The 14,005-nt window shown below is 41.9% G+C and overlaps 1 protein-coding gene across 2 annotated transcripts in view; it reads right to left on the bottom strand.

The window, feature by feature from the left end:
- Window positions 1-14,005, bottom strand: part of PLD5 (phospholipase D family member 5) — a 193,802-nt gene that overhangs the window by 147,711 nt on the left and 32,086 nt on the right. The window contains exon 1 of one of the 2 annotated variants that reach the window (XM_045536959.1): window positions 152-280. The exons of the other annotated variant lie outside the window; for it this stretch is intronic. Within the exon in view, the coding sequence (XP_045392915.1) occupies window positions 152-154 (3 nt within the window). The 5' untranslated portion in view covers window positions 155-280. Of the gene's footprint in view, window positions 1-151; window positions 281-14,005 lie in introns of those variants that run through there. 2 annotated transcript variants of the gene reach the window in all.

The raw sequence follows: 14,005 nt of genomic DNA, 5'->3' as shown, positions 1-14,005 counted from the left end.
AATCAGTGCTCTGGTGGCAAGGGTGCTCTTGCCCTTCTAGTTAAACACTGCTCAGTCTCAAGCTACCAACAGCCATATTTTCACCAGCAGCTGCTAAGTATTCTTTCCCAGGTAACAAACTAGGTCCGTAGAAAACTCCAGAGTTTCTTACCATTGCGGCCAATCTTCCTTCCCTCCCTGCGGAGTCCAGCAGCCAGGAGCTGTTGCTGATGAGCTGCCTCCCTCAGCCACTGGCGCCTTTGGAAGCAGAGACTGTTTCATGTGGCACAAACGTATCACCACCGATTACATTTCAGTCCCTCAACTGCTGGCCTCGATGCTTTGGAAATCAGCCAAACCGAGCACGAAGAGAAAGGGCTGCAGCTTGCAATTTCAGAATTTCCCCTAGAATGTGCTCTTAAAAACAGAGGGCCCCTCATTTAGCATTTTAGCAAACACCGAGGACTGCTACGTTCAATTATGTTTCTCTCTCTCTTTTCCTTGGAACTGAGAGGAGTTGTATTGCTGGGGGAATGAAATTATAGCAAGATCTCAAACTAACCCAGGGGACGGCAGGCACCGTGCCGGGGTCCACACAACCTCCAGCCCGAACAGAAACAGCTGCTATTCCGGTGAGAGAAGAGGAGAATCCTGCTAGAATCCCCTGAGATGAGGGAAGAGGGGCAACGCTGTCAAGCACTCCGTGGTTACAGCAGCTCGGTCATCGGAGGGTGTTTGCAAAGTCCAGGCTAAATCACGTGGTGTAACACCATCAAATCTGAACAGGTGGAAAGAAAAGTTCTTTCCTCATCAGTGTTGTCTGGGCAGCATAGCCTTATCTTGAAGAATAAACTCTAAGTTCTTCAAATGCAGGGATCCTATCTTCTAAGATGCTTTAAATGTAGCCTGTGCTGCTCAATCATATTAAACTATTGGGCTCTTTGCTTTTCCTATGCTTTGGCCACATTTTGTCACATAAAACTTGTGAAGGATTCAGTCACACAACTAGCACCCAACACTGGCTGGACCTTATCCAGAGCTCAGGCCAGGATCCTTTAGAATAATAGTACACACGCAGAAACATCTAATGATTGTCAAACTGTTTACCTGCCTTTCCGTCTCCACTTGTAAATTTCAGGTTAGTTACTATGTTTATTTTATTTACTCCCATATCCCCAGGACAGCATCTATTCCATTGTATCCATTGTAGGATATTTACTAGCTAAGTTAATTAATTAATTTCCCCAAATTGTCACAAATGTTGGCAGAGTCCCACAAATGGGTAACATTCCTTTTGCTTGGAGCCTGATGTGTTTGGGCTTGGGTTGAGTTCCTTTCAGGATTGCTTTTTCCCAGTATCAAAAAGGAAAAGTTCGTGTCTCCTCATATGTTTAGCTAAGCCTAGAAAGGGCAGCAATAACTTCCAGAAAAGCTAAATACCTGTTCCAGAGCAAATTCATCCCCAGGAATACAATTCATGTTGATGGCTGAGGGTTTTGATTTCTTACCGGGCTTGATGGCAACAAGAAATAGCTGTGAATCAACAGAGTCCACGAAAACGACTCATGTTTTCTCTCCCTGTAGGCAATGAATGGTCTTTTAAAGCACAGAAGCTGATATGTCAGGCAAATCAGGTGCCCAGGTGAGACATCCGGATGTAGCTCAATGCTTGCATATGGTAGGTTCTAGACGCTTACTGAATTCATATAATCCATTTAAAGACTGCTCTGTAGCTCTGGCGTGTCAGACACTTGTCCCCAAGCTGAGATGAGACGACATTGCCTAATGTGGGTCCTCAGCTCATAATCCCATCCCTAGGTCCTTTCTCTAGGGCGCTCAGCCACACTGCTTTGACTGTTCCTTAGACGTACCCAGTTACACTCCTCCTCTTATGGAAAGAGGTGGCAATGTCTACTGCAACGTTACCAGGACTAAAGCATTATACGCCTTTTTGCACTAGCCTTTGTCTTTGTGAACAATGAAAATCCCCTACTACAGCATCAAAGAAGTGTCTCCCCTTTCTTCTACCTGTTCTTCAAGGGGCAACATTATTCCTTTATCCTCAGGAAGATCCCTGACGGCTTCAACCATGGCAATTTCTCCTCTCTCTGAGTGGCACTCAACCATTTCACACTGAATCATTCACCATCTTCCGATACTTCTCGGATGCCACTGGTTTTATTTTATTTGTGATTTTTAGGTATACCATACCATCTAGCCAGATTGTCAACATATTATTCCTGCATAAAATTCCTGAATGGCATCCTACTGACTGTAAGATAAAACTAAGACTAATCTCCGTGGCATTTAAGGTTCTCCATGAAGGAGCTCCTTAAAGTTTACTCCCCCACCATGTCCTTACTGGTTCATACCTTACCCTTTAGTCACAAAGAACTCTTTGCAGTGCCCTCAAATTGCTGTGTTCCCAGGTCTCCTCCAGGAATGGTTTTAATAGCTTTCCCCCATAGGGACTCCTGCTCAGTTCTATATCTGTGTTGTCTCTCCTGATCCTCCCAAAAGGACTGAATGGCAAGGCTGGGGGTGCATTAATCATCAGTGTGCACCATCCTTATGTCTATGTCAGACGCCTGCACAAACTAAGGAGATTTAGCATCAGTGCTTTTTCTGCAATGAGAAATGCTCACACAGTGCATTGGCATTTTTTCCCCAAGAAAAATGGACTTTTTTTTCCCAAATAAGTTTTAACTTATTAGAAACAACAAGGGACTAGGAAGAAGGATTTCTGAATAATCATCTGCTTGTTGACTGAAACACGATTCTATTGATGTGAAAAATTGCTTGGACACTTGTGTTAATCGGAATTATTAGACTTCTCAGCTTGATTTTGTCAGAACACACTGAATCACTGACGCCAAGCCCCATGCACCATCAGCAAGAGAGTCATTCTGGAATTTCTGGAGAGGGAAAGGAGAAAATAATTTGGAATTTTCTATAAAACAGTAGTTTATATATTTTCATTAAAAAAATGTGGACATCCAGGTCAGGCGCAGTAGCTCACTCCTGTAATCCTAGCACTTTGGGAAGCTGAAGGAGGAGGATTGATCACTTAAGGCCAGGAGTTTGAGACCAGCCTAAGCAACAGCGAGACCCCATCTCTATAAAGGACAGAAAAATTAGCCATTGGGACACATGCCTGTAGTCCCAGCTACTCTGGAGGCTGATGTGAGAGAATTGCTTGAGCTCAGGAGTTTGAGGTTACAATGAGCTATGATCACATCACTGCACTCTAGCCCGGGTGACACAGCAAGATCCTGTCTCAAAACAAAACAGAACAAAAAAATGTGGACATCCAAAAACCCAGTCCCTTCCTCTGCACAGCCGCCCCCCCACTCCGCCCCCCACCCAGGCCCCGTCCTCCCACACACTCTTAACAGCTAGAATATCCAGGTACAGCAAGGAAAAGTCTGAGACCAAGGGAACAAAGGACCCCGTGGAGAGCTGTTCCCACCCCTTTGAACTTGGAAGGGGGAAAGGAAAAAGAAATCCTTTTACAAATGTGCTGTGGTCTGAATGCTTGTGTTCCCCTCAAAATTCGTATGTTGAAACCTAACCCACAACGTGATGGTATTAGGAGGTGGGGTATTTAGGAGTTGACCAAATTATGAGGGTGGAGCCCTCATGAACGGCATTAGTGCCCTCATAAAAAGACCCAACAGAGCCTGTTTGCCCCTCCAGCCATATGGGAACACAAGGAGAAGGCACCATCTACGGACCAGAACGTGGGCCCTCGCCAGACGTTGAATCTGCTAGTGAGTGTCTTGATCTTGGATTCCTCGGCCTCCAGAACTGTGAGAAATAAGTTTCTGTTGTTTATAAGCTACACAGTTTGTGGTATTTTTGTTACAGCAGCCTGAATGGACTAAGACAAAATATCTATAAATAACATCAGTTTCATGTAGTGTTTTCTTATAAGCAAATCCATTTTATCTTTTCTCACGAAATCTTTATTGCATCTTGAAGAGATCTTTTAAACGTATTTGAGAAGCCCAACAAGACAGGATTACCTCCCTCCACACCCTGCTCCTGATTCACCTATTCAATATTTCCAAATATCGGTCCTGCATTAATGAAAAATGTATCTGGCATTCTGAAAAGGTAGAATAGAGACTGGAAGCTCCCTAGGACCACAGTGAGACCCATGCCCTGCTACCACAATCCATGGCTGCCCTGGGGACAGGATTCTAGAAGAAATGAAGAAAAGTAGACTCCTAATTATTTCATAGCAGCAACACGACACCTGTCCAACCCCTCAACCCCCAGCACAAAAAAAGGAAAGTGTTAAGAATTGCTTATCTTCCCCTGTTTCTCCCATCTCCAGTTTTAACCCCAAACCCCATTTTCCAGTATTGCCTATATATTTTTCTCTGCCATTGGATATGTTTAGCCTCACCCATCCCTTCCCAGCCCTACAGTGGCAGCCAAATCAGGTGACAGGGCAACAAGAGCTCACATGGACCAGTGATTACAGAGTCCCTTTGAAAGAGCCACCCAGGCAAGATGGCACTTTAATTCAATCTCAGGCAAACCCACTCAGTCTGAGAATTACAAAGCATGTAGGGATGTCTTTCGATTTCTAATAATGTTTCAAAGATTTCTGTTTCTATAGACTTAAATTGATGTTGGCAGAGGAAAAATTAGGTCAGGGCACCGAGAAAAAGAAACCATCACTTTTTAAAATCGCCCCAAGATTGCCCAAGCATTTGCATATGTGAAAAGAGATCCCGGAGAAAACGTATTTCAGCAGTAAAATATTTACATTAATTTCAGTTATAGTATCATTTATGGGACATGAAATCCACAATACAGTCTCTAAGCCTGAGAAGTGGCTACAATAAGAAGGAAACTAAGGGAAGAGCAGTAAAATGCCTGTGCCTTTAGATAGGGAGGCAGTAATCACATATTAGAGTGTGTTGCAGCGGCTGAAATATCTAGCACAAAGCGTGGAGTCTGTTTCCTAGCCAGTCCTGAATTACAGGCAGAACTGACTGGAGGTCCTGCATCTTTGCAGACCATTGCAATTTACCCTTTCTGGTGCCATCTCTGGGACTACCTAGTTCTTCACTTCAACTCTCAAAAATTATGTATGTTCCTGTTCTTCGTTTTGACCACAGGAGGGAGCCGCAGCGCAGTACGGGTAGAGTCCTCCAGCTTTCTCTCCATGCTGACGAAATGACTTTCATTACCAGTTACGATAGTGGGGTAAATGCCTCCAACTAGAAAATAATGTGATAAATCACATTGTTCAAAATAAGCTTCCGAAGCTGTCCTTCAACTGAAACTGCTCAAATTTTTCACGTGCACATATGTGTGCAGAGAGTGTGACTACTGTATTTTATTTCACTCCTTTACCTACTGTAATACCAGAATTTATCAATCATTTCAAAGGTTTTATTTAGATGAGCATAATCCACACGCACATCCTAAGCACTGAGATACTTAATTTTTTAACTGATGACCCCAATCACACGGAACTCACTGGACTGATGTACACATGACTTAAAAGCAATCTGTCATTTATCTTCCGCTCCCCGATTCTGTTGGCACCAACGATCGCCCCAGGTGAGAGGCCTCTTCTGAGGCATATTGCCGAAGACAATTTGGTGATGGTGAACAGGCGGCTTAACGAAGTGAATTCTCCTTATTAACCTTTGGCCAAAGTCACGTCTGTACCCAATCCTTGTTTCAGCTCTTAAATTCTTTAAAAGCGACAGCCAAGTTCAGTTCTAATTTGCCTCCAAAAAATTCAGCACAAGCCCATTTAGAAAAGTGATTATCCCTCAATTTGTAGGCAATGAAGTAGGTGCTTACATGGGGTCCCAGAAGGGATCAATCAGATTGTAGTGCTTGTCCCAGAGGGGAGCTTTATGTCCCGATCAATACAGGAGCTCACTGGATAGGGCAATTCTACAAAGCTGTGTAAGGGGTCCTCACATCAAATGCAGCCGCAGCCATGAGGGAGAAAAAGACAGAACACGCCATGGGATCCGCAGAAGCATCCCAAAGATGGTCCTTGAGCTCAAGGCATGTAAAGTTCTACTCTATCCATTTGTGGTGCAGGCTGCAGCGGGGGTGAGGGACAGACCACCCAGACCCCTCCATGCCACTGTGCTCCAGGGCAGAGAGCACTAGGAGACCAGGAATTCTAAATTTGAACTTGGCCTTCCAGGACTTAAGAAGGAATACTTTGTAGGCAGGAGGTAGGAAGATGGAACTTATTTTATTTAAGAGTGCGTCAGTTTGATTTATACGTTCCATGAAACTCTGTCCTGACCCCCACAAATGATGGAGTGGATTTGTTCCTTTCCTTCCTTACTACGCTTTGCAATCACAGGTATACACTGGTTTGATTCAATTCAGTAACTCTTGCTGGGTTTCCATGGGGATGAGAATGTGCAGAGACCCACAGGTAAGGCTTGCTAGCCACTGGCTATGTGTGACTATTTAAATTGAAGTTTAAATTAATTCACATTAAATACAATTGAAGATCCAATTCTTCAGTCACACTGGCTGCATCTCAAGTGCATCTCAAGAGTCTCATGTGCTGGTGGTGACCGTGCTGGGGAGTACACATTTAGAACACGTTCGTCACTGCAGAATGTTCTGCTGGACAATGCTGCCCTAGAGATCTCTAAACAGAGGAAACATAACGTGGGGAAGACTGGAACATCTGCAGACTGAGTGCACAGATCAGCATGTAAGTTTGCATATTTAGAATTACAGTCTCTGTGTGTGTGTGTGATTGCTATTAAACATTATAAATGGTGCCATTTGTTTGGTGATGGTCTATATCGGAGATTGCACGCTGGCCACCTGTGGAATGAATATTTTATTTGGTTTCTGCTGTGTTGTGAACATAGTAGAATTAGCTCCAAACATTTTAGAAAAAAATGGGATCTTGTTAAAATCTAGCTTTCAGATATCTCTTGAAAAATCAGCAGATCTGGCCCTTCTGGGGACGCAACCCCACCGGAAGACAGACCTGGTGTTCAGAGATGCTGTCTGTTCAGAAGGAACAAGTGTCCTTGGCTTTACCAAAATGCCCACTGGTCACTGCATCCATGACAGTTATTTCCTGTCTAATTCCTCCTGTATGCGCATTTGAATGGGAACAAAAATAAATATCCATAATAAAATATCACAAAAGCCACACAGAACTGTCTTGCTTATTCTTTCTGTTACTCTAAGTCAATTCCATTATTCACATATCCAAATGATACTCTTTGATCTATAGAAATAGAATTAGTGAATGACAAGATAAAAAGATTAAACTTCATTATTTCTCATAAGGCCATACTTAACACTCTAGGCTTTCAAACTTGATGGGACCAGGAGACCAAGAACAGAGAGATGAGAAAGATGTCATTCTCCCCTCTCTTATCCACTGCCCTGCTCCTCCATACACACACACACACACACACACACACACACGTACTCCTTCTGTGTGACAGGGCTGTAGAAAGGTCTAGCTATGCATAAATAATGAGCACACTTCTGAATAAGATTTAAGTAATATTTAGGAGCCTAGGGCAAAACAATCCCAATCGTGCACAAGTCTCTTTGTTCAAAAATCTAGTCTTAAGTCCATGAATCATATCCATTTAAGTTTAAGTTCCTTAAATAAAGCAGGGACTTCATCTGCCCTGTTCCACATCAGCATGTGTCAGGTACTCAGTTCTCAATAAGTATTTTGTTAAACAGAACAGAGTCCTTATACGGAAGAGAAAATTTCCTTAGAAATTCTAAGCCTCTGCTATAGTCCCCTGTCTCAACCTAACGCAATGATATTTTACATTAATTTATTCAACACACAGCTATGAAACCCTTCCACGTGCTGAGACCCTGTTGGAGGTGTATTATAACAGGCAGCTGTTGATTCTCTAAGTCACAGGTCACATGTTTAGGAAAGGCATTGCAATCATGTCAGAAGAATTTGACTTTAAATACTACGTTGCCTTTTAAAAAAAATGTCACACCAACACAAAACAATACTGTAATTTATCCATTAGTATTAATATTTACTCCTCAACCTTCCTTACTCCTTCCTGACTCTCCCCTGTGGCCACTGCTTTGCCTGTAGCTCTCACAGTCATCTGAGCCCACCCTAGTTTACACACACACAGTCTTCCTTATCTTAGCTATGGCAACTTTATCATTGTAAGCTTAAAACTTAGGAACCACACTCACTAGGGTGGCTATAATAAACTTTTAAAAACATAATGGAAAATGACAAATGATGGTGAGGATGGAGAGAAATTGAAATATCACATACATTGCTTGTGAGACTATAAAATGGTGCAGCCACTGTGGAAAACAGTTTGGTAGTTCCTCAAAAAGTTAAACACAGAATTATTATCCTAAATGATCCACCAATTCCACTCCTAGGTATATGCCCAAAAGAACTGAAAACAGGTATTCAAACAAATGCTTGAACATGAATGTTCATAGCAATACTATCACAACAGTCAAAGATGGAAACCGCCTAAAAGTTTACCAATGTGTACATAGATAAGCACAATATGGTATATATCCGTACAATGAAGTGTTATCCAGTCATAAAAAAGAATGAAGTACTAAAATATTTTACAACATGAACTCTGAAAACATTATGCTAAGTGAAAGAAGTCAGACACATAAAGTCACATACGCATCATTTCTTTTTGTGGTGAGGACACTGAAAATGGACTCGTCTTACAATTTTGAAATATGCAATACATTAACTATAGTCACCATGCGGTGCAATAGATCTTTAAAACTTAATCTTCCTGTCTAACTGAAATTTTGTATTCTTTGAATGACATCTTCCTGTTCCCCATCCCCCTCAACCCCCAGCCTCTGGTAACCACCACTCTATTTTCTACTTCTGTGAGTTCCACTATTTAAAATTCTACATATGAGTGAAATCATGCAGTATTTGTTGTTCTGTGCCTGGTTTATTTCACTTAGCAAAATGTCCTCCAGGTTCGTCCATGTTGTCACAAATGACAGAATTTTATAACTCTTGGCAATCCAACCTTTGCTTTGCTGTGAAATGTTTGAAAAGGAAATGAGGGTGCACACTGCAAATGTGAGGTGATGGATACGTTAATTAGGCTGATTTAATCATTCCCCAATGTAAACATACGTCAAAACATCATATTGTCACAACTGTCATTTGTTAATTAAAAATACAATTTAAAAAATAAAGTAAGTATTTTTCAATAAAAGACACTTCACCTTTATCTGAAATGTTTTGTTTCTTTTTAATTAAAAATGACCAAGTATATTTAATATTATAAAATGTTACCACTAGTCAATTCTGGATATTCTGTAGATACTGGTTATAGTATTCTGTGCAATTTTTTTTTACTGCTTCAATTTCTCAACATTTTAAATACAAGAAAAAAAAATCGTGACTTTGATAGCAAAGGATTCCTTTGTTCTTCCCAAAAGAATAAAAGTAGTCTTCTTGGAATTCCTGTAGCAATCTCCTTTATTGATCAAGTATAGCCATTTGGCAACTACCTCATCCATCTGTTATCACTGGAGAGATGAACTAGCAAAGTTACAAATGTAGAAATACGATCTTCTTCATTAACTTGACCTCAACACTACTTGATGACGGGAAAATCCAAGTTGCGACACGACTGACCATCCAGACACAATTATTGCAGTTACCGCCAACGTCCACCAGGTGGCGCAAGCGCACGGGCATCGCCCGCACTGAACAAGGGCTCCCACGCGTCCCCAAAGCGCATCCTTCTCCAAACGCCCTCGGTTAGAGAGTTTAGAAGCTATTTCAGTCCATCTGTGACCTGGGTACTCCTGCTGAAGTTTGGGGTTCCCGAGAAAGCCCCTCTCCCCATGCACCCCTGTACCCCCCTTCCAAGCAATAGCTTGACACCGCGGAGCCCTACGATCTCCAGGCAGAAATAAAAGTGTTATTTATTTTGGAAAATAAAACGCAGTGTGTACACTCGTTTCCTTTTAGAGCATCTCACAGCAAAACAAAGGTTGCATTGCCAAGAGTTATAAAATTCGAGCGGAAATGAAAATCTGTTATTTTCATGACAAGGTCTTATAAATTAGCCAGAGTATTCTGCGTTCCAAAACAAATTCACACCCCCCAATGGTAGAGTTTTCAGAGTGATTTTTTGATTTTAGGCATTTGTGGTGAGCTCTAACCTTTAACCAAGTTTTGAACACAGCCGTTTTTAAGCTATGCTGGGAGCTACTAGGTAACTTTTCCAATATTATGATTCGATCAGCATCCCATATACAGACAAACTATCATATGCACGTATATAGAAACTATATAATATGCATGCATAATATACTGGCTAGATAGGTAAATGATCTTTTTTCCATTGCAAAAGTGATATAAACTTGCAGTAAGCAAAATGCAAGTAATTTAGAGGCATATAAAATAGAACAGGACAGCCTTCCTTTACTTTTTACCACATTGTGTCCCATTCCCCAAATTACTTAAATGACTTAACTCCTTAAATTACTGAGAATAGTTTTGTGCATATATTTGCAGGCCTTTAAAAATAGGATTTTATTTTTTATTTTACTAAATGGGATTTTTACCACACACGTTGTTCTGAAGCATTCTACTATTCATTCAACACTTTTTATGGTGGAATATTCCAGGTCAGTATCAGTATATACATAGAATATTATTTTTGTTCATCATTATGACTGAAAGGTATTTCACAGAATACTAACAACAATAACAACAACAGCACACACTTCTATAATGCTGACTATGTATCGGGCTCTAGATGTTTCATGTGTTTTAATTCAATCACTACTCACAACAACCCTGTAAGGTAGGTACTATTCATTATCCCCTTTACTGATGAGGAAACTGAGACATGGAGATGAAAATAACTTCCTTAAGGTCCCAGAGATGGTGAGAAGAGGTGCTGTGATTCAGACTTAGTCTGGTTCCAAAGTCCATGGTCTTGACCCCCTGCATTAGAGTGATTATGCTGTAAATTGCTTAACAATCTCCCTGGAAACAGACATTTGGATTGTTTGTTATTTTTAACATTGTCAGAATAAATATCTTAAAAAAATGCATCAGTATTTCCTGAAGGTGCATTTCTGGAAGTGGGATTGCTTGCTCCAGGTATTTAAAATTTTGACCACCAAAGAAGCTATATCCATCTACATTCCCCCAAACAGGGTTCTTTTCTTACCTTTCACTGAGTTTAGATGTTACCAAATCATTTTTCTTTTTTGATAAGCCAAAAGACATAGAACAGAATCACACAGTTTCTTTAATTTGTATGGCCCTAATCACGTGTGAGTTTCAGCAGCATTCCAAGTATTTACTGCCAGCTTGTATGTATTGGTCTCGGAATTTTGCCTTGTCACATTTTGGCCCGTTATTCTACTGAGTTGCCTGTTCATATGGATTTGTAGAAGTGCTTCATTCCACACCTCTGCTTTGCCACTCAGTAAACATGCACGGAGCCCTGCCACAATCTCCAGCCAGCACCTGGAGCTGCAGCTGCACAGTCAGGACAGGCTCCTGTGTGGGTCCAGAGGTGAAGAGCTGAGAACAGAACCCATAAAATCAGAGTTGCTTCCCCAAAGCAAAATCACCAGCATAGTAGATAGATATCGAAGTTTGCATGAGACTATAGCTCATGAGCTGTCCATGTCAAATCATTTCCCTTTGTGATAGATACTGTACTGATCCAACTAGATGCACCAGGAAAAGCAAACCAGATGGCTGCCAAGAACATCCAGGAGGGATATAGAATCAGACTGGTCTGGGTTTTAAATTTTGGAGCGATCACTTATTTATCTGGGTGGCTTCAGGCAAGCTGGTTAACTTTTCCCAGCTCCAAACTTCCAGAAAATAAGAATCATAAAATCTGCCATTCAGAGATGTAAGAATTAAAGAAAATGTCTGTAGGCATTTATTAGACTACATAATAGGTATCCAATTATTAATACTGAATAATAATATATATTAGCATTACCATTAACAACTAATATTAACATTGTTGCAGGTGATTAGGAAAGGCAAAATTCTGACTTGTCAAATGTGATTGACATGCTGGCTTTGCTAGCTTAGGTGTGGATAAAACTCAGTGACATTCTTTTACTTCTTCAAATTAAAACTCATGTCTACTGCCATTTACCCGATGAGTAAGAAATTTGTCTTCCTTTTCTGCCTTTGTCTTCTCGTTCCGTGTCCAGGAAACTCAGCTATGCTCAGAGGGTGCTTGTCCCTATCTTGCAGCACTGGCACCAGACTCAGACACTCCCCTTGCAGGTCAGTGGGCTCCTGTGTCACCAGTCCTTGTCCAAGACAATGTGGCCAGACCTCTGGCACCGCCAATAGTACACATCCCCTTCCAGGCCACAGTGGTTCTTCAAGCAGCGAGAGAGTCCAAGCGCATCATGACACAGGACTAAACTCATCCAAGCGCTCTCCGCTTTTCATCTCCTTGGACTCATTCCCAGGGGAGCTATGCCACAGAGTGTCCGCCACCTCCCACACCCAGCTGCACCTGCCCGTTAGGCCTCTCGGCTCCTGCCCTAAATCTGCAAATCTCTCCGTCTCTGCCCCAGCTCATGTCCTTGTTCTGTTGCAGAATGCAAGAAATTATTTCAGAAAGAAAGCCAATGCTGGTTACTCTAGGATGTCTTTTTCTCTTCTTATTTTACAAGAGATCCTCCTCAAAGTGAGGCAGCGCCTGAGGATTCGATCCCATGCCAGTTGCAAGGAAGCAGGAAGTGAAGGACATGAAGGCCCATGACTGACTCACCTTGGAGCTTGGGAAGGTAGTTCCTGAGAAAAATGGATATAAAACAGACCACCTACCTTGCTGGAACTGTTTTGGTGAGACGATTCACTAGGAACAAAATGTGTTCTGGACTTTGAAGCCAATCAAGTTTGTTACGTAATGGGCTGGAGAAAACCCGAGATTATGATTTTTCTTCACGTTCTTACTGTTGGCCATCCCAGTTTATGGAGTATTTGAAAGCAATTTGCTTTAATTAAGTCAGTGAAGTGATGGCAACTTCACTCGAAATCATTTACTCGGCCACTTTCCCAGATCATCCTTTCTGAAATCAAAGGACTCTGAGAGACCAACTTGTTGGATTTCAATAACCCACAAGATTGTGTATTTTCCTCGGTGTTGCAAAAATATCTAAGCACGTTGAACTTAGAATTACGGAGAAAGAAACGAAAGCACTGCTGATTTGTTCTCTTTTATACCCATTTTGCTCAGGAAGGGCAGGTGCTCATATTTAAATTTGACGTGTTCATAGAGCAGAAAATGGAAAACAGAACCTGCACTCATTTCCCACTGCCGAACTGCTAGGGGCTCAGGGAATCATGGATTTTGATAAACTGTAGATGTCTGGGCTCAATAACTTCACAGTTTCCAAAGATACTCTCAGATGGCTGATGCACAGGGAGCACACTTTGTTTGTTTGGATGCCTTTGGATGTGTCTGCATGACAAGGCATCTGGGTTCAATGTCAAGGTGGGCTGATAGAGCAGACGGCGGAACCTCTTCTCTATCCCTAGGAGTTTGGAGAGGAATTCTAGAACTATCCTGCAATGCCTGTCTCTGCAGCCAAATGCTGGGCAAGGTCTGGTTACATCTCACTATGTAAAAGTATATTCTTGTTCACAAGGCTGTTGGAGTTAAAATGCAGTACTGCTTTCAGCTGTGTAAACTTGGAGTCCACATACGATGCTCTAGACTTGATACTTTCAATTACATACTGGTTTGGTCTGTTAAATGCAGCAGTCTCTTTGGCTTGAATAGAACTTATCAGTACTTTTGGCCGGGCGCGGTGGCTCACGCCTGTAATCCTAGCTCTGGGAGGCCGAGGCGGGTGGATCGCTCGAGGTCAGGAGTTCGAGACCAGCCTGAGCAAGAGTGAGACCCCGTCTCTACTAAAAATAGAAAGAAATTATCTGGCCAACTAAAAATATATATACAAAAAAATTAGCCGGGCATGGTGGCTCATGCCTGTAGTCCCAGCTACTCGG

This window comes from Lemur catta, chromosome 25 (genome assembly GCF_020740605.2).
Source record: "Lemur catta isolate mLemCat1 chromosome 25, mLemCat1.pri, whole genome shotgun sequence".
Classification (NCBI taxonomy): domain Eukaryota; kingdom Metazoa; phylum Chordata; class Mammalia; order Primates; family Lemuridae; genus Lemur; species Lemur catta.
The sequence above is the reverse complement of the archived record's forward strand: the minus strand, read 5'-3'. Positions and strand labels throughout refer to the sequence as shown.